A 22,155-nucleotide genomic window follows, 5' to 3' on the forward strand; every position below is an offset into this window, starting at 1 on the left:
GGGTGTCTCGATTCACTCTTCTCTAGGTGGGCACATTCTAGCTGAAACTGCAGAAGTGAGCTGTGACTCATGAAAGCTCGTACACTGCCAGAAATGTTAATCTTTGAGGTGCTGCTGGACTCATCATTTTTTCTACTGTGCAGCAGTGTAATTTCATCAGCAAATGCAAGCCTTAAAGGCTGTCTCTATAAATTCACACCGCTCACAGTTTCTTTATCATTATTTCCCCTAATTAAGTGAAGCAAAATAATCAGCTGCTAGGAGCAGGGATTTTAGTACAAATGCCATGAGGCTCTGGACTTTCCTATAAATGTCAGAATTAGCTCCTCCAGTATGGCTTTTTTGGAAAGATTGGATTATCTACCTGACTTAAATGAGTTTTCAAGGTTGACTTTATGGGGAAGTGATTTGCTCTGAATTGTTACTTTTGGGCTGGTTAATTATTTTTTGTTTGCATTTCTGTGTTAGCCGCCTTGAGCTTGGGAAGGTCAGTAAATAATAACTACATTCAACCTGGTAAAAATACTAAGTCATTTATTAATAGAACTAAAATATTTTGTTGACTTGCTTTTTTCCTGTGTAACAGGCAAGCGCACACCTTAACAGTCCTGTTTATCCTTACCTGTACACTGGGATATGTGACCTTACTTGAAGAAACCCCACAGGATACAGCCTTCAACACAAAAAGGTAATTATGTTAACACAGTGCAATATGTACTTTGATTGCCAACTTTTTATAAATTAGCTGTTAACATTTGTAAACATCACTTGTGATTTTAGTGTTCTTTTGCAATGATTTCGTGGTGTCATTTGTAAAAATATTACAAATCATGTAACAGGATGGATTGATTCATATCACCAGGTGGGAAAGACCAATTTAAATTTTAAAAATATTATTTATGCAAATACTTCCTAAGTAAACATGTATGGAAAATTTGCTTTAAACCTAAAATCAGTATAAAACTTAATCTATATACACTCTGAGGGAGGGCTGAATCTGTGCAAAAGAGATGGGCTTCCTTTGAGCCGAAATGGAACTACGGTAGATTGCTGGTGGTTAATATAAGAAATGTAAAAACCTAATTGTTCAAAGTACTGATCTTCTAAGAATAATATACTGCTAATTACTAAGATTGGCCTCCCTAGCAAAATACTGGAGATAAAGAAACTTAATGCTTATTTTAAAAAAAAGGGATTGGGGGGGGTGAGGGGGTTGACTGGGAAATTGCATGCCCCTAATCTCTAATATTTATTCTGGATAAATTGGTGGAAAATTTTATTTAAGTATAGCTTTACAGCAGAAGCTTTTTTAACTGACATTTGAAGGGGTCAGTAGTTACCGGTTAACCAAATATGCTGGTTAATAAAGCTTTTACCCAGCACCATGGAGGAAGAATCATCAACCTGGCCAGCACCCACAGCCTGCTCCAGTGCCACCTCCTTTGTATGCTTGCCCTGTCATGCCCTCTGTACTGTTCAAATAACTCATGGAAATGCCTGGAGCCCCAGCCTGGCAGTTGTGAGAAAGTATCAGTTTTGTGTGGGTGGTGGGCAAGCTCCTGGATTAGTGGGTTACAGTGCTAAGGTTATAGAAGAAGAATGTGTGCTGAAGAAGAATCAGCATATCATCTGCAAGAGGTCTTTACTTACCCAACCTTGTGGAATCCTAAAGATAGACCTTTCCTTTATTTATAGTATGTTAACAAGTACATGATAAAAGTGATCCAGAAGATGTTACATATTTCCAAAAAGTTTCCAACAATAAGAGTTTGTCTTATCTTTCCATATATAATTCCCTAAGTGGCCACCAATTGCCACCTTCCAACAACCCCCCACCAATCGATGTGCAGAACTCAGTCCTGCGCATCCTTTGGTGGGAGGGCCGTCCCTCACATTCCAGCCACATTCCTGCCCATCTTCCCCTAACCCAGCCCAGCAAAGCCTGAAGCTGGCTGACCAAGGGTGCTGGGAAGCCACCCTTCCCACCAGGCCCACCATCACTCTCTCCACCTGTGATCACCCTCCCCCCCACCTGCCTACCACCTCCACAAAGCACGTCATCCTGGCGGAACAGTGGTGCCTTGCTACCTGCTGCTTCAGTGGGCCCAATACCACCCTCCCTATTCCCTCTACCCCCCAAACCCAGCATGGTCTTGCCACCCACTTCTCCATCAGTCCTGATACCACCCTCCCAGGTCCCCCAGTCACCCTCAACTTCATCCCATCCCCCAACCCCAGCCGCAGGGAGAAGCAGTGCTAAGTCGCCCTCCCATTGGACCTCCCATCTGCCTCCCCATTCTCTCAGCCCCCGTCCTCCTGCCCCAAAAACCAACTTGGCCCTCCTGTCTAGTGCTCTGGCCTCCAGGCTTCTGCCCTGCCACAACAACCCACCTGTGAGGCACAATACAGTGGCACAGAGCTGCAGTGGAGAGCTAGGAGGGCAAACCTGGAGTGAGTGGTGGGGGGGCAGGGGCAGCCCGAAGTAGATCTGATTGGGAAGTGAGGCGGAGCTAGAAGTGGATGACCAGGAAAACCTACCACTAGTCTTCCTAGTTCCCCACCCACACTCTCCCACCCCCCACCCCCGGTCTGGAGCCCATTTCATTGCATTTTTAAATGGGCTTTCCTGCTAGTGTGTTAATAATTGGTTACACAGGAAGCAAAGGGTAAAGTACATGAACAGTTGTTGCAGTGAAAGGAAGGACGTAGTGGAGTCTGAAAGGGGCAAGCAGTGAAGTAGTGACATTTTTTGATATATCAAAGTGTTGTAGACAGTGAAAGCTGAAGTTGACTAGAGTTCCAAAGGATTTATCCAAATTGGATGAGTAGGAAACAATATGACAAATTAATATCAGTAAGTATAAAGTTATGCAAATTGGGATGACAAACTCTGGTAAGGCCTGAACTGACAGTAATAACCAAGGAAGTCTCTGTGTCAGGAATAATTCGTCAGAAATATTGATTCAATGGGCAACAGTGATAAAAACCCAAAATCTGTAGGGTGATTACTGGGAAAAGGATTGAAAATAAAGTGGCCGATGTTGTAATTCCAGTGGGGTAGCCATTCTAACCTATTATAGTAAATCAAAACAAAAGTCCAGTAAAACCTTAAAGACTATCAGTATCTAGTCCACTTATGACCATTTGTGAGGCAGAGCACAGGTCTTCCAATACCATGGAAGAAATTAAGTCTTTGGTCTTAATTTTGCAGAAAGGGAGAACCACTGAGATAATTTAATGAAGCATGGGAGATATCAGAGGGTCCAGCCTCTGGCCTATCCCATCATCCATTCAAACACAAGCAGTTTGAGCGCTCATATAGAGAATCACATCTGTTTTACTTGACTTCTCAGCTCCTCCCTTTCTGTAATTTAGAGAAGTGAGCTGTGTCTGGCAGTAATTTATACTGGAATAAATGCTGTCAATCTCTAAGGTGCTACTGGACTTCTGTTTCTTTGGTAGTGTAATACCCATGTATATGCATTTGGAATACTTTGTGTAGTTCTGATTACCCCATCTGAAGAGCTTGCAAAGGTGCAGAAAAATGAGCAAAACGATCTAGGGGTTGCTCACTTCTCTACACAGCAAGTCTAAACCATTGTGGAGCCTTTCACTTTACAACAAAAATAATTGGGTAAAGTGATAGAGACTTACAAAATTATGCATGGGATGGAGAAGGTATAGAGAACTCATTTTTGCTTTACTAAAATACTATAATTAACTGATAATTATAGGCAGTAGAATTAAGGCAGACAAAATAAAGTACTACTTATTTCAGTGCACAATAAATGTGTGGAGCTTGCTCCCACAGGTTGTGGAAATGACTGGTCACTTAAATGGTTTTAAAAGCATATTAGACAAATGCATGGAGAATAGGTCCATCATTGTGTATTAGTCATGGCGGCTGACCTGTGTCTTTGAAGGCAGTGTGCATTTGCATCCCAGTTGCTGGGGAAGGGGGCAGCAGAAGGCAGCAGTAGTATCTGGTCTCTGCTATGGGTCTTCCAAGGCATTTGATCATAAACAGTGTAAAAAGAGTGATGGACTAGATGGACCTTATATCTGAATCAGCATGAGTGTCTTGCATTCTTATGTTCTTGCACTGCTTGGTTTCATATGCACTCATGACTGCAAACAGAGTATCTCTTATTATCTTCAGCGACCATGACGCTTTTTAAAGGTATTGGTTCAATCAACATTGGAAAGAGCTGCTTCTGTTTATTTCTCTTTTTCTGATCTGTCTATCCACTTTTTGTCACTTAAAAGTCAGAAGCAAGGATTGGTTGTATTTGCTGGGTAGACTAGAAATATTATTTTGAGTGCAATGTGCCCTTTCAGCCCTTCATTTAGGATTAATAGGGTTTAAGTTTACCACTCCACTTGAAGAAATATAATTGTCAATGAATCTCAAAATTAAATTTACAAGTTCTGTAGATCCTGGACAAGTCTTGAAACTATCCTCAGTGGATTGTCGAAGGCTTTCACGGCCGGAATCACTTGGGTGCTGTGTGGTTTCCGGGCTGTATGGCCGTGTTCTAGCAGCATTCTCTCCTGACGTTTCGCCTGCATCTGTGGCTGGCATCTTCAGAGGAATTCTGAAGATGCCAGCCCCAGATGCGAAGTCGAAATCAGGCATCTTTCTTAAATTCTGTTTCCATACTTCGAGCTGCCCTAAACTATCCAGTGGGCTCAGAAGACTGATCTAATTTCGATAGTAGATTTACTAATATTTTGTTTCACTTTCAAAATGTATTAGTTCTGTCTTTTAATGATGTCAGTGTTTGAATTTGGAATGTATGCATCTACATATTGTATTCTACTGAATATCTGTATTAGGACCATCTTGAGTGAGTTCAACAAGCCTTTGTGTTTTATGGACTATTTTATTGAGAATAAACTGGAACAAGTTGTCTGTACCTTAGGGTGAGGGGCTGAAACTTAGTTGCATAACGAATTGGATTGTGTGTGTGCATTTGTGCGCATAGACACACACCTCATTCCTGGGCATTTAAAAATATTTTTAGTTGAGTACTAAACACAGTTTATACCCTTCTAGGTCCAGTGAAGTCAGTTGGTGTAGAAGGGTATAACTTTGCTTATGATTCCTCTGTTTGGCTATCAGGATCCTAAGCGCCATTTCCAGTTAGAGTTTGGACTCCATGTGCCATTAGTTTAAAGCAATTTCTGTTAGCTTACTGCTGGGTCTCTTTTTCCTTATCTCAGTTGTCATGTGTTCATTAACTATTTCTGTTCCTAAAATAGAAAGTAAAAATAATTGTATCAACCTGAATTCATAATTAGTCTGAGGCCAAATTTAAGCTTAGCATCTTTAATTCATAAGCTATAATCATTTAGTGCTGTTGATATTGAAGACCTAAAAATAACAGATTACTCATTTTTCAGACTTCATATTGGAAAGCCTGTTTTCTTATTCATGAAAGAGTGTAGGAAGACAACGTTCAAATTGTGACCTAAATAAAAATGCCACAGAGATGATATCTTGAAATACTTATTGGGTTGGGGTTGGCAGATGGCTGGGTATGAACTGGGTATGAAGAGCAACATCACTCTTAAGATTAGAGGCAAGAGTTTCAACCCAGAAGACTTATTAGTGTTCTGAGGTACAGAATGGTGGAGGAGAGTCTATTAATAACTGCCCCAGTGGTCATCACTTGTCCAAGTCTCATGCAAGTCAGTGAAGTGGTAAAACTGGCACACATACTGTTTGTTAGTGGTAGGGCATTGCTGAGAGTGCAGAGGTTGCTCCAGCTGTTCTGTCTCCTTTGAAAGGGTTACATGTTTGTATATGTGGTTTTCAGTACACGTTAACAAATATTTATAGCTCCAAACCAACTCAAATAATTCTGAACATTTTGTGTGTGTGACATTTGTTATAAGCACAAGCCCTTGTGTGTCCAGCAGTCAGGGCCAAAGGCAGCAGGTTTTAGCTTTTAATTTATGTTTCTACCCTGTTTTTCTACCACATTTGTCCCAAAGTCGCTTAAAATTAAACTTCTGGGAATAGTTGTTGCCCTTGAAGCATTTGCAGGACTGTCTGACTGGTAAAGTAGCAGAGTTCTGCATTTGGTGAGATTTATTTTGTCTGTGCTGGCTGATGCCTTCACCCTTGGTCAAAGCATGTTCAGCTAGTTCTCTTCCAAGCCTCCTGCTGATTTGGCTGCTGCAGATAATGTGGCTGCTACTTCTGCTCCCCCCCTTGTATTTAAAGGAGGCTTCTGTCGACCAATCTGTGACTGTCACAGCTGATCTTTAGATACTGAAAACAAGAATGCTTTTGGGTGGACAGTGATTAAAATTCTCTTTTAAATTTCTTGCCAGCCTGGCTGCTTGCATTTTTTAAAACTGCTTCTAGAAGTGGAACTTGCAAAATTAGTTTGACAAAATTGAACATAATGTGCCAGGCAATGCTGCCTCCAACTCTCTGAAAAACATAGTAACAAATATAGTTCAGCTTTTACAATGCATGGTGAAGTGATCTGAGATGTGTTTCGTTCATTCAGATCAGTCTCCTTTGTAAAAAGCAAGCACAGTAGATGGGGGCTTACAAATAGAATTATAATGATAGTGTTCTTTGTTTCCAGAAATGGCTATGTTTGCTAATTGACTCTTGCGCCTTCTTTTATCAATTTGTTTTTTCTTTGTTTCCATCAAGCTTGTTTTCATTGTGTTATGTGGTATATTGGTCCTCGCTTAGCAACTGTCTCAGTCTGTTTAGAGCAGCAGTTCTCAACCTTCTTAATGCTGCGGTCCTTTAATACAGTTCCTCATGTTGCGGCCCTTTAATACAGTCCCCAACCCTAACATTTATCCATTTTACAGATTGAGAACACTGATGCAGAGTCCTACGCAACCCTGTAAAAGGGTCGTTCGACCCCCAAAGGGGTCACGACCCACAGGTTGAGAACCACTGGTTTAGAGAGTGGCTCACTTTATGCCTCTAACTATGAGTGTAAAAGTAAAGTAAGATCCACAAGCATCAGTTATGAACTCTTGGACTCAGCTTGGTTAAGTCAAACTTCCTGTGTACCTCAAGGGTTTCGTTAGTACAAAGTGATAATTCTTTAAAGGCCCTAAGTGTAAATTTTATTTCTTTTAACATACTGTCACTACTTTTAATAGAATTGCAACTGTATCATGATTAAAAAACCAAACATGTTTCTTTATTGGAAAAACAAAGAAATAATCCTGTTTTACTCAGGCCACCTGAAATTTTGCCTGTCTTATTTCATTGCATAGTAAAGCATGCAAGCAATCTGGTTTTCCTCGTATCCCTACTCATTCTGAATATTTAGATAAGTTGCATGGAATCTACTGGGACAACGTTCGGATAGCTCACTGTCTTTCAGATTCTGTGCTCTTGAGCGATTTTGGGTGTGCGATTAGCAGGACTATTCCATAGCGAGAGGTCGGGATATCTTGTGCTGTTTTCTATGATCTATGTTGTTATTTTGAAATGTTGGATGTTGTATATAGTGTGAAACATTTACGCACAGTTTTTACTTCATTTAGTTGTTTTTCCCACCCTACCCCAATGGAGGCCAGGGTCAGGGCGGCTTACACATAGTCAATATAATACATCTCATCTAGTCAATAATCAATATATAAAGCAATAAGACAGTTTAGATAATTTAAAATTAGACAATCAAATAATTAAAATTTCAAAATATACCAAAGTTTGGCACCATTTTAGTAGTGACTAATTCACATCTCTAAAAAACTAAGTAATCATGGAAAATTTAAAAAATAAAGATTTCACCTTCATTAAATATTTCATGTAGCTGTTATATTTGACTAGCACAACGCTTGTAACAAACAGTTTCACAACTTTGTAGCAAACAGTGACATTGCTAGACTAACTGCAATATTGGGCCTTATGAACTCAAAGCTGAGTCTGTATATACCTAGCATATAATATGTATGAGAGACCATGGACTTTCCCTTGGTATTGCCTGTGCTGAGTGAGCTACAGAAACAAGACAGTGCTGTGGCTGTAGCGTTCATGTTTCCTTCCTTACTGCCTTGTGGACCCCTGAATGGGTGGAAAGGAAGCATTGAAATGTTTTAAATGAATGAATAAATTCATTTCTTGACAAAAGGGGATTTGGTTGCAGATGGGAATAAAACCCACATTTGCAGAGTTCACTGTAATACATTCACTGCAGGGCTCCCACCAGTCATTCCAGGGTTCTCCTTTCTGTGTGGGCTCTTTTGTTTTCTCTTTTTTTGTATACCTTGTTTGGGTAGAAGAGGTGTGGCTGTGTCAGCATATACTGTTTTATCTGTCTGTCATGGTAGTGTTGATACACAGCAATTGCTATGCCCTCTGAACCTAGGTAAGGGGTTTTTTTCCTTCATTTTTCTTCAGCTGAGTGAGTGTAGAGTGTGTGTGGCAGTGCAACACTGGTGATGGTTTGTGTTCTTAGCGTGGGGCTATGAATCTACAGACATATGATGCTTTGATTAGATTAGAATGCCTGTTTTCCACACAAATTGTTTGGAACGTCTCCAGAACATTTTCGATTCCCCCCTTTACCACGATGTTTGTCCGCACTACCTCCTCCAAACGTTTAAGGTTTGGGAGTTTTTTTTCCTGATCCATTGATTCAATTCCTTGTCAATATGTTGAAGCATTGCTTTATGTAATCATGGACTTACATGTGAGTAAATTTACCCATGCATAAAAGAAACTGCCAGAAGAAACTCTGTTGAATCGTTGCTTCGTATAATCATGGATTTACTCACAAATTTATCCACACATAAGAGAAAATGTGAGGGGGAGAGGAGTGAGAAAAACAGCAAAAATATAAAATGAATGAAATGATGAAAATTAAGAAGAAAGGGGGAAAGGAGTGAGGTGAAAGACATGGAAAAAATAGCATGCCAGGTTTCAAGGGGAAAGTTGAGAGAGGGTACAGGGGCTTGAGAAATGGTCCAGCTTTTTGGTTTAAATCTTTAAAGAATACTGCACTGTAAGTGAACCCAGCTTGGAAATGTTTCAACCAAAAGAGTAATCATAAAGGGTTTTTCAAATGCAATGGGTCTAAAGGAAAATACATTTCTGAGATGAATAGGGGAAATGAAGTGCAGAATGCCATGGAATAAACAACTTTTTCAAGACCTGGAAACTTTTAAAATGATTTTTACGGAAAAGGATTTGGTTGACTTTCTCCAAGGACTGATTCATATGTTCAGAAACAACAGTTTTGAATGTCTACCTGCACAGAGAACTCCACATGTATGAAAAACTGTCATCATAGAAAAGAATAGTCCCCCTCTTCATTTCTCTATGGGCCAAACCATACAATATACTAGTCCCAAGAATGCCACAGATTTGCCAAGCAGATAACACTGGGAGCTCCTGGACCAGATTGGAATCATATCATGGCCTTTGGCTGTGCCCCCACTGTTTTCCCATCTAGAAATGGCTTCTTTTTTTATGTTAGGGAACTGTGTGCCCCTCAGTACACACATTTCCCTGGCAAGGCAAATTGTTGGTCCATGGGTGTGCAGGAACAGCATATCTTGTAATTGGGCTTTGTGACTTATTATATTTCTTCATAATATAAAGGTGAATGGGTGGCTAGAAATGTTCCAGGCTATGTAGAATTAATTTATACTGGCAGCAGATGACCAGGAAAGCAGGTAATTACAAGTTCTGGTGGCTGACTAATAACTGTTCTAGGCATGAGGTAAGTTTGTTTGTATGCCCTCAAGCTACCTTAATCAGTTTTAGCTTTAAGAAGGCGGGGCTCATTACTGAATCAAATTGCTATCTCTATTCTTCAATCTAACAAGCCCGGGATGCCTAGGACGCTTCTGTGGGAAAGGATTCCATTCCAATGCCAAACCATTTCACATTCAGGAAGCATCTTTTGGCCATACCTTACATGTCACTTAGAAGTCCTTCCACTTCTATGAGGCTGCAAGTAGGAGCTATATGAATTTAATGGTGAAAGGAAGAAAGTTAGCTCTGATCAGTGGACTTGACGTACTTGATTCAACTCAACCTAGGAATAAGCTTTTGAAAAGTCTTTCTCTCCCTTCCCCACCAACCTTGTTTAAGAGTCAGTATTGTGTACCTGTATTTTAAAAAGAATTTGAATATTGTATTGTGAAAGACTTTCATGGCTGAAATTAGCTGGGGGTTGTGGGCTTTTCAGGGTGTGTGGCTGTGGTCTGGTAGTTCTAGCTCCTAATGTTTTCACTCGTTTCTGTGGCCAGTATCTTCAGAGGCATGTCTCCAGAAAAACACATCTTGCCATGATATGCATTTAAAGATGCCAGCCACAGGTTTGGGTGAAATAATAAGAGCTAAAACCATCAGATCATGGCCACACAGTCCACAAAACTCACAACAGCCAATCTGAATATTACTTGTACTGAACATAGAATCGTCTTCTTTACTGCATGTTCTTCTTGTCTGCTGAAACATAACTGAAGAGTCTGTTCGTTAATTAGTATGAACTAGTTATTCATAGCACTTTGATCTTGATAGCTCCTTGAAACTAGTAGTCTTTTTAATTTAGATGTGGTGACTATTCAGAAAGTAATTAACAAATATCAGGTGACTTCATCTTACTAAGTCTGATGTACACTAAAAAGTGTTTTGTTCTTGATTTTTTTCCAGAGGTATTGTTGCCAGCATTTTAGTCTTTTTGTGTTTTGGAGTCACACAGGCTAAAGATGGGCCATTTTCAAGACCTCATCCAGGTAATTCAAGCTGCTAATAACCTAAAATATACTCAAAACATAGTTATTACTCTAATCTTAAGATCTGTGTAACTCTTAGGACAGTGATGGCGAACCTTTTTGAGACCGAGCGCCCAAATTGCAACCCAAAACCCACTTATTTGTCGCAAAGTGCCAACACGGCAATTTAACCTGAATACTGACGTTTTAGTTTAGGAAAAAAGGTTGGCTCCAAGGAGTGCGTTACTCGGGAGTAAGCTTGGTGGTAGTCGGTTTTGAAGCAACCATGCAACTCTTCCAATGGGTGAATCATGACCCTAGGAGGGTTCACTTGGAACAAGCCCCATTACCAGCAACTGAGCTTACTCCCGGTTAAGGAGCGTGCTTTGCATGAAAATCAGTGGGGTTTAACAGCGCTTAACAGGGTTACCTACACTGCTTCCCCAAAATTAGGTTTTAGGATTAATGCTAATAATCGAGCCCAGTGGCCCAGGCCAGCCTAGATGTGGGGGGGGGGGGGACTCTGTTTGCACGTGCCCACAGAGAGGGCTCTGAGTGCCACCTCTGGCACCCGTGCCATAGGTTCGCCACCACTGTCTTAGGAGATCCTGTTTAACACCAATCTGTGGCCAGGGACCACCAGTTGGTTGTTACCAGTTGATCATGATGCCCTCCAGGGGGTATATCAGGAGAGGTGGTCCCACAGGTACAGCGGTCCCAGACCATTTAGGAAACATTATTTCCAAAACAAAGTGATTGCAATAGGAATATTTTAGTAAGGCTGTCATTCTACTGAATTTACAGTGTAAGCCTAAGCACTTACACCAAGTCAGATGAATTTTGTGGGCTAACAAGGCTGTAACTCTGTTTTAGAATGCACTGGTAAAGTGGTAAAGAAATGTCCATCATGACAGCAGGATAAAGGAGCCAGCTATCACAGAGAAATAAATATTTAATGAGTAACTAGAGCATATTTATCATGGGAAAGTCTCTAGGAGGTCGCCATAAAATGGAAGGTTTGAAAATGTGTAGCATGCATAATTAGATGTGAACTTAATGAAGATATTATGCTGGTTTGATGTTATCTAGATACATCTGAGGTACAGTTTTCTTCTGTAGGAGCCTATGCCACATCTGGTTTCTTTTAAGAGAAACTTTAGTGGAGTAACTGAAACTATAAGCCCACTTTCAGAATGAATACATTGTCAGCTTAAAGTGAGCCACCTGATTCATGTTTAGGCTAGTAATTATTCCTAAGTGCAAACTAGAGAAGCCTGCAATGGTTGATTTGGCAATCTTACTCAAGTTTTTTTTTAAGTATTTCAAAGAAATATTGAATACAACTTCTGTTATGTATATTTAATTTTGTCTGAAAATATCATGATTAAGAAAGCAGGTCCTTGTCTAAAGAAGTAGTACTGAGATTCTGAGAAGTCAGAGTTTCTCTTTGAAAATGTAGGATTCACTAAAATAACGATTATCAATAGATAATGTTCAGTTCATTTCCTGTAAACTTGTCTCTGCATTCCCTTTTATCAGTCTCTGAATTGGTTCTCTAAATTCCATTTTTCCAATCTATTCATTACTGCTTCCTTCATCTAGCTGTTTGTTGATGGTAACCCTGTCAATATTGAACTTGTAATTATGCCATGACTTCTTGTAACATGGAAAAGGTATGCAGTAAATCAAATAAAAACAAGTAGCTTAACTAGTTATTCTCTAAAATCGTCACCTTATTGGTTTTATTTATTAACATACTTATACTCCACCTTTCCTCTTGGCTCTGTCGCTTTGTGCTGAATGTTCTGTACTAACAGAGATTAGAATTCCTGGGGATAAGGTGTAGTTTTTATCATGCATACATTCCGCATCTCATTGTTTCTGTTGGATCTCTTAAATGTTTGTTATATTGTTGACTACTCTGGCTTCCCAGGGTACCTTTTTTAACACTTTGTTTTTTTAAAAAGTGGTTGCATTGAAATCAGTGACTAAATATTGCTCACAAGTTTTATTGTGGGATTTTTATTGTAGACATTGTTGCATTGTTGCAGCATGGAGTCTTCCAGATGTATTAGTCAAATTTCAGTGGATTTCTTCTCTTATAACCCATAACAACTGTTAAAGTTGTAGAACATTCCCTTTCCTAAGGTATTTACAGATATTTGATCATGAAACATAAAGAGTTTAGTTTCTGAATTTACAGACCATGCTTTGTGGCATACTTAGATACGGCAGATAAGCCAGTTAGATAGAATTCAGTCCTGAGATTCTGCATAGTGATCCAGTCTTCCATTTTTAATAAAGGGTAAATGGGAGGTATTTTAAATTTTCTATTTGTTTTAAAAAATCCAATTAAATCATTCCCTGTATATGCATGTGCATTCTAATGTTCTTGTTTGTTCCTGTAGCCTACTGGAGGTTCTGGCTATGTGTCAGTGTTGTATATGAGCTTTTTCTCATCTTCATACTCTTTCAGGTAAGGAATTCAAAAATTATTGCTTATTGCAGCTTTCTTAGATGTAAAATGTAGAGGTCTTACCTGTTTATACTCTCCTTATTGGTTAGTGCTGTGACCACATTGCTCTGAAATGAAAGAGCTTGATATAATTTCCTTCTCTGTGGCCTCTCTGTTGTTTAGTTTAGGGCAATGCAGTTGTGCAGGACAGAATGTCCTGGAAGGCTGTATTGGAGGAGGCGGTTCTCTGTTTCCAGCCATACTGCCTCTTTTGTTCAAAAGCCATGGGGCAGGATTCTTGCCCTCCCACTCAGTTCCTTCTTGAATTAATGTAAACAACAAGATAGGAAAGCTTTTGACAGAATCTTTTCTTTCCAGCAAGTTAGGATGGTTCTCCTTCATAGCTGACAAAATTTTTATATGGTATCCTTGTATTGGGAGTTCCATATCTGGTCCTGTGACTTGTTATCACCATATCATTGCTTTATGGCTCAGAGAGAAATCTTCCTAGGCTTCTGAGAGGGCATCTGAGCCATTACCTCATTTGTGCCTAAGCCATAGAAGCTCTTCTTGGCAACTCCTAAGTTGCACGAACCATATTCTTGACCACTGTGTAAATGAGCCTTGGGCATCCAGACATTTATTCCGTGTTGAATGCCATCAAATTCTGATATGAGTTCTGTCATAGTGGACCACAAGAAGAGCACCAGAGATCCTTCAGGCCTGGAAAAAATGTTTACTTATTGCTAACTGCAACCTGACAAAAGTGGCTTGCGACTAGCAACTTTGCAATTAGCCACCTCCAGTAAAGTCTTCCTTTGCACCTTATTAAACAGAACACTATGTTACAAAGATTACATTTAAGACAAGGTTTTCTTCTTTTCCAGCTTGGAACTTAACTGTAAGTATCAAAGTATATTGAGCTCAGATTCCATACTGCTAGTATTTATTCATGTGGTCAGAAAAATAATGGGTTTATAATGATGTTACGCTTCAAGTTACTAAACCCGTATGGCTAGGTTCCAACTCATCCGCCTGGAGAAAATTTCACAGATAGCTGGCCTTTTGAGCAGAACCAGCATGTAGTTTCAGTAGTGCACTATCATTGGAAGCTAGATAAAGAAAATATGTTAGGGCTGGAACATGAGCAAATGCATGCAGAATTTGATAAAATAATTGGTCTTTAGTATGGTTAGTATTTATTTAAAAACACTGAATGAACACCTGACTTCTCAGTGTTTCTCGAATCAAGTGTTTGGGTGTGTGAATTCTGCCATCTCCGTTTAAGAGAGCTTGATTACCCATCGGCATTGACAGTTTAACAGATGTAAAAATCATTGTGTTCTAGGAGAGTTTGGATTCTGTCAAATTTTAGAATCTTTTCAGTTGCTTATTTCTAATATTTCTGCAGAATGTACAAGATGGAAGACAGTTCATGAAATTCATCGATCCAAATTTAGGAGTTCCCTTGCCAGAAAGAGACTATGGTGGAAATTGCCTTATATATGACCCTGGAAATGAGACTGATCCATTTCATAATATCTGGGTGAGAAACAAAAATAAAGATTTTACTCAGCTATTAACATTTTGTGTTTTTGTTATTATTGTGGTAAGGGAAATAATCCCAGCTGAAATCCTGCAGCTCTTCAACCCCCTGATAGGCAGGGTTGAGAGCTAGTCTCTGTAGTCCATTATCAATGGCAGCCCAAGTAAAAAAATACCTTAACAAATCCAGGCCTTATGTAAAGCCAAGCCCTATCCAACTACTGCTGGTCGTGGTGTTGCTCAAAGCTATTAAGTTTTTATAAATACACTGCCCCATCTGTCCTTATTTATCACACGTTACCTGAAATTCAGAAGGTGTGCCTGAATTTGATATGCAATTCAAAATAAAAATACATAAAATCTAAATTGGGAGACTGAACATGACATAAATGTGACTTTGTCAGACCAGACCTGGTGGGAGGCGAGTGGCTGCCTCAGCTGGTCCCAGAATGGAACTGGGTTGGGGGTCTCTAAACAGATGTGCCCACAGCAAGGTGGGATGACTGCCTTGAGAGGGCTTATCAGGCCTGTGAGTCCTTCAAGGGGCTGAATCTGGCCCTTGGGCCACATGTTGGACACCCTTGATCTAAACACTAGCAGATCTGAATATAGACTCCTACTCGCTGAACAAAAAATGGCTAGTTAAGACTTGTTTGATGGTGAATATATGCTAAAAGGTTTAGACACTGTTCACTGTTTAGACACCGGGTCCATAAAGTGTGCAGAATGTAATTTAGCTAAAATTGAGCATTTTGCAGTCCCACTTGACTTCAGTGGGAACGATGTTTAAGCATGTGTGTTAACTCACATTGGAATCGAAGGGACTTACTAAGAATCAAGCTGTCTTCATAATCTGGGGGAAATGGCAGTCTAAACAGATGCACTTATGAAGTACTCTGGAGGCTTTTCCTCATGGGGTACATTTGACATGGAATGCCAGGTAAGAAGCAGTGATTATCCTCTTACCTCTCTGTGGGATGACAAATTCAACAGGTGAACATTTCCAGACTTTTACCAAGAATCTGCAGGCTCTGAAACCAACAGAACAGTGAGGTAAAGGCAGACTTTAAAAATGAACCTATCAAATCGACCTTTCCCTTTTTATCATTATACTTATCTGAAACAGTGGAAATCTTGCCAAGAATACCCTATGATTTATAGCGGAGCTTCAGAAATGCCATCAAGTAATTGAGGGTAGAGGCAATCTTATAAATCTCCCAAATCTCACAATCTTATGTTGGAGCTGCAAATGTTATTCTTTAAAAAGGAGAAAATACTTAGGTTGTTGCATCTGTCACCATATTTACCTTTCATAGATTTTATGAAGTTTAAATAACTAAAAATAAATGCTTTGGAGGGGCCCATCTGATTGTGGCACATATTCTGAATATTTGAGACTATTCTAGTAAAATTCTCAATTGTTTCTGGGCTTTCAAACGTAAAAAAAGATGGATTTATAAAGTGTCTGGTCTGTTTGAAGATCCCCCTCCCCTCCAGCAAACAGGCTGGTGCTACTTTCTTTCTTTTTCCTTCTCTCTCTGTTGTAACCCTTTTTGATCTTCTACAACACGACCTTTTTTAATTAGACAGATGGATTATATTTTTAAAAGACATTGAACTCAATGCTAAATCAAGATTTTAATACAGAGAGTTCCAAAACTAAAATATTGGATCTGTATTGGAAGAGAACTGGTGATACAGCAGAATATTATTTGGGTTGGAGATCAAACAGGAACATGGGACCATCTGATGGTCTTGAGATGGAGTTAAAAGAAAATGTACCAAAAATTTTGGGCTCATTTCTTGGGACTTAAAAAACATCCAAGGCTATTAAAAAACTATCTCTATGTACTAATACAACTGCAATTTAATACAAATTTTTATATTTTAATACCAGTATATTTAGAGACCAATATTAATTATAATAAAAATATCTCCTTTATATTCTCACCTTCTCTTTATTATATTTTTCATATAAGCTAATCTCTTTGTTTCTTTCTTTACATATTCCAATATTACTTTTCTTCTTATCATTTTTTCCTCTTATCATTTTTTTTACTTTGAATTTCATTAATTGAGAAGACTTAAGAAATTAATTAGTTACTTGGTTAAACTGTCTGAATTACTGGCTTTATGAAAAATGTTGATCCATAAATTTTGGTGGAATCATTAAATTGTTGTGTATAGAATATATGATAGAAACCTTGGTTTCAGATTTTTAAAACTATTATTATGTGGAATAGTATATGGAAAGAGTGTATAAAATGTATAAGCAAAGAAGAAGAAAAAGAAACTGGCATTGGGGCACACCAAAAAGATAAGAAGAGAAGGTACTATGATGAGCAGGATGTCCTGGAGGTAATGGATAATCTTTCAGGAACATTCATGTAGCAAATTCAAGATGTTGCAAACCAAATTAAAACAATCAGAAGGAAGAACGCAAGAAAAAGTTAAAACATGCAGAAACGAGCATGCAACAAAGGATAAAAAAAGATGTAGATGTATTATGCATTCAAGAAACTCATTCAAGGAAAAATATGAATGGATTTTTAAGTAAAAAGAAATTGGGCCAAGTATTTGTGGCCTCAGCAAAAAATTAAAAAAGGGCTTGCAGTTTATATAAGCAATTTACAGATCAATATTACATAAAAACAAAAAGACTCTGAAGGAAGATACATTATTTTGAAAATCAGGCTCTTGGAAGGCAAGATTAACACACTAGCAACGATATATCCCCAAGCAATGCTAGAGAAAATTTTTATGAAAATTTCTTCCAATCCACATTAGAGTTTCAAGAGGATATAATGATTTTCAGAGACATGAATGGGGTAATAGATTTTAAAAAAATAGGTCTGAAAAATCAAAGGAAGCAAACTTCATTAAATTGGTTTTAGTTACATGGAAATGTTACAATTGGAAGATTCTTGCAGGATCAAAAATCTGAATTCTAGAAGCTATGTTTTCTTTTCCTGACAGAAACTAAACATATCCAAAGATTGTGCTGGATATCAAAAACTTTAGCTATCATTCTAGAGAGTGCAGACAACCAAAGATCTTTACAGATCACAATCCTTTACCAGTAACTTGGCAACAAAACAGAGGCAGGAGGGAAAGATAGAGATTAAAAATAGAGATATAAGAAATATAAGAACAGTTTACTCTTTTTTCAGAACTATACAAGTGGATTCAGCGACAGAAGAAGGATAGAGGAGTATATAAAAGGAATACATATTAAGAAGTTCACATCTGAACACAGGAATATACTGGATCAAACTACTACGATCCCAAAAATATCACAAGCTATGTAGAAAATGGGGGGAAAAGATAAAGCACTGAACCCAGATGGACTTACAGCAATGTATTATAAGTACTTGGAAGAAAACTTAATACTACAACTGCAGAAAATTATGGATGAAATATGCAAAGAGAAAATATTGCCCTCATCATGGCCAGAAGTGTACATAACATTGATACATTAAAAAAGCCAATGATCCAACATTATCACAATCTTATAGACACATCTCACTTTTGAATGTGGATTGTAAACTATTTAGCCAAATGTCAGAGAGACTAGGGAAATGTAAAACAAAACTAATTAATACAGATCAGACTGGCTTTGTACCAAAGTGGTTTATGAAAGACAATGTACACTTTGACTAATGCAATACAATTTGTTGGAAAAAGGAGAAGACAACAGGGTTTTTGTTCCTAGATGCTGAAAAAGCATTTGACGATATAGCTTGGCTTTTTAAATTGAAAATGCTTGAAGTTTAAATTGTGGCTTATGATTGATGAACTGGATACACAGTATTTATACCAAACATCATGCAAAGATTTTAATTAATGGAGTGTTAACTGACAGATTTCAAATAAAAAAGTGAGACATTGTGGCTGACCATTATCATCATTTCTGTTTATTCTTGCACTAGAAGTTCTGGTTACTAAGATTATACAGATCCCTAAAATTAAAGGATTGAAAATGGATGGGGAACAGTTCAAAATGAAATGTTATATCCTGGATGCTGTGGTGCTTACAATTTCAAACCCCGCTTGTCAATGTAACACATCATGGAACAATTTGAAAAATTTATTTCCTTTTCAAATTACAAAATCAATAAGAAAAATATTAAAATAATTTTCAGTATTTTAACAAAGCAGGAGGAGAAATATATCAGAAGGACTATAGGATGTGCAGTAGTGTCAACTTCAGTTAAATATTTAGGAATAAAACTGACCAAAAAAATAGTATATTAGTTAAAGGCAATTATCAAATAAATACAAGAGGATCTCCAGAGAGGGTCTAAACTAAAAATTTCATGGCTAGGAAGAATTTTTACAATAAAAATGAATGCATTACCAAAACTAAATTTTCTATTTCAGCTGTTGCCACGCTATAAAACCTTGAAAGAATGGCAGAAATGGATAAATAAGTTCATATGGAATGGCAAAAAGTCAAGAATCCAATTAACAGCCCTATTCAGAGGAACCTGGTGGGTGGGAATGGTGTCATTCTGGTGCTGCCCCACCCTCTGAAAACAAGTTTTTTTTTAAAAAAAAAGCAACAAAAAAATGGCATATCTATGCTGGCAGCTTCGCTGTTGCATGGGGCCTGGCACTGGAAGCTGACTAAGGTTGGCTTTATCCCCTGGAATGCCTCTGGCTATGCTGACAGTGGCTTTTGGGTTGGGCACCACAGAGCTGGATAGTGCCCAGCCTCCAAGGTAAGTACCCCCCCTGCTGGAGCATTTGCCCCTTGTGCCAGCAGGATGGGAAACCACGCCAGTGTTGCGCCAGCTTCAAAGGAGCAGACACCCCCCACACACACATAGATTGGGCTGCACAAGTTTTGCAACATGAAAAAGAGAGGAGGATTACCAGTACTTAATATTAAATTATATTTCCAAGTAGCTGACCTGGTTTAAGCTATGGATTGGATCAGAAACCAAGGTCAAAGAGTAATAAAATTAAAAACAGTAGATTTGGAAGGTTTACTTAAGTACCAGTGAACTAAAAATAAATAAAAATACAACACAAAATAAAAGCATGTAATTAGAGATGGACTATTTGGTACTTGGGAATCTACCTGAAGAGGATAGGAGCCGCGTGGTGTAGTCGTTAAGTCTTCTAATATCCCCATTAATGTTTCCCTTGAAGGCATACTATAAGTAACAATGTAAGAAATTTTTTTAATAACAAATGGAGATATGAAAAAGTCCCAAGAAGAGACCATGTCCTGACAAAAGATGAAGACAAAAAAGTACAATGGCTACTATATTTTCAACTAGTTTCAAGATTAAAAGAAATTCACACAGCAAGAGCCCTAATGAGGAATCTGGCTGAATTTGAAAAGGTGACAATGCGGCAAAAAAGACCATTTACTAGGGTGAATTTATAAGCTTTTCAATTTGACACAGAAACAGAAAAAGTTAAAACATGTATTGTTAAATGAATGAAAATTTTTGAGGAAGAAATATCTCTCCAACAATGGGAAACTTTATGGACAAAAGATATAAAATTTCCAGCCAGTCAAAAGGGAAAACACTTATAAGATATTCTATCATTGGTTTATTACTCCAAAGGATATCGAGAAGATGAACAAGAACTATAAACGGTAATATCTGAGATGTAAAGAGGTGGCACCTCTTTACTAAAAGACAAAATATGGAAATCAACACATGCCAAAATTGAGGGGGAAAGAATTAAACTTACCATGAAAGCCCTGAGTATGCTAGTGGGGATTTTGCCAAAGAATATTGCAAAAAAATCAAAATAATTGAGTAGATCTACGGTGACAGTGGCCAGAATTACATTTGCAACAGTGGAAAACAGAAATGTTCATGCCAGGTGGCCTGGGAAGATGTGCAATAATGACAAAATTAATGAATTATGTGAATAAAAGACCAGTCACAGAATTTCTAGACCAGTGGTTCTCAACCTGTGGATCGGGACCCCTTTGGGGGTCGAACGACCCTTTCACAGGGGTCACCTAAGACTCTCTGCATCAGTGTTCTCCATCTTGCAGTGGATTGCATCGTTTCTCTGAGAGTAGAGGCAGCAAGTGTGGTGTGGGGATAGAGCCTTCCAGAGTTGCCCACTGCATTGTGGGGTGCCTCAGGGGGGCTTGCTATCCGCACTATTATTTAACATCCATATGCGACTCCTTGCTCAGCTGGCATGGAGTTTTGGGCTGACCTGTCACCAGTATGCTGATGACACTCAGCTCATTCTGTTGATGGGGGGAGGGACGACTGCTGCTCCTGCAACTCTATTGTTTGGAGTCGGTTGCTGGTTGGTTGAAGCAGAGCAGGTTAAAGTTAAATCCATTGAAGATGGAGATCCTGTGGGTGGGCCGGGGAACGATTGAGGGTTTCCAGCCACTGGTGTTGGAGGGGGTCACTTTACCAGTGACCTCCTCGGCCCGGAACCTGGGGGTGCATCTGGACTCATCTCTTTCTGTGGAGACCCAGGTAGCCTTTTTCCATCTTCGCCAAGCTTGACGGCTGGCCCCTCACCTTTCCCAGGCTGACCTGGCCAAAGTGATCCATGCCACAGTCACCTCCAGATTAGACTGTTGCAACTCGCTATTATCATATATTGTTGCCATTGTCATATATTGTCCACTTTGTATTATACCATAGTTTGTTACAGTGTATGTATATTTTTCTTTTTTCCTTCAATGTAATTGTAATTGCTGTTATGATATGCTTTTTATTTTATTTTTTCTGTTTTGTTTATATTTATAGAAAAATAAAACTAAACAAAATAAAATCCAAGGGATCATGCCTATTTGTGGTACATAAATTTCACCACAAACTGTTTAAAAGTTAGGAATTCCAGCCACAAATTTTGTATGAGAAAATAATTTACCTGAGGACACCATTGGCATAACAAATAGAAAAGCTTGTCATATTTATCATTGATGACTATGTAAATGATTACAGGACTTTTTTTGAGTATATTACAAATTATGCAATATGGAAGTTTTATCATTCTTAAATGACATTATTACAGGTGACTGGTAACTACCCCTGTTTCCCCGAAAATAAGACATACCCTGAAAATAAGACGTAGTAGAGGTTTTGCTGAAGTGCTAAATATAAAGCATCCCCCGAAAGTAAGACATAGCAAAGTTTTTGTTTGGAAGCATGCCTGTCGACCAGAGCATGCAGCTGTGGAGTGGAAAAATAAGACATCCCCTGAAAATAAGACATAGTGCATCTTTGGGAGCAAAACTTAATGTAAGATACTGTCTTATTTTCGGGGAAACAGGGTACTACTGCAGATATTCCACACTTGCAATTGTATTGGTCCCTGTTTCTATAGCCTAAATTATGGTGTATTTTCCTTGAAGAATTAACAAGCCAATCCAAAGGGGGGGCTGTGCCATGATGAGGGGATGGCACGGAGGTGGCACAGCCGTGCCACCTCTAAAGAGGATTGTAGCA

The 22,155-nt window shown here is 38.7% G+C and overlaps 1 protein-coding gene across 1 annotated transcript in view; it reads left to right on the top strand.

The window, feature by feature from the left end:
• Positions 1-22,155, top strand: part of PTDSS2 (phosphatidylserine synthase 2) — a 45,017-nt gene that overhangs the window by 9,783 nt on the left and 13,079 nt on the right. The window contains exons 2-5 of the mRNA XM_048484396.1: positions 587-688; positions 10,649-10,731; positions 13,119-13,186; positions 14,577-14,711. Coding sequence (XP_048340353.1) covers positions 587-688; positions 10,649-10,731; positions 13,119-13,186; positions 14,577-14,711 — 388 coding nt within the window. The remainder of the gene's footprint in view (positions 1-586; positions 689-10,648; positions 10,732-13,118; positions 13,187-14,576; positions 14,712-22,155) is intronic.

Source organism: Sphaerodactylus townsendi, linkage group LG02 (genome assembly GCF_021028975.2).
Source record: "Sphaerodactylus townsendi isolate TG3544 linkage group LG02, MPM_Stown_v2.3, whole genome shotgun sequence".
NCBI lineage: Eukaryota > Metazoa > Chordata > Lepidosauria > Squamata > Sphaerodactylidae > Sphaerodactylus > Sphaerodactylus townsendi.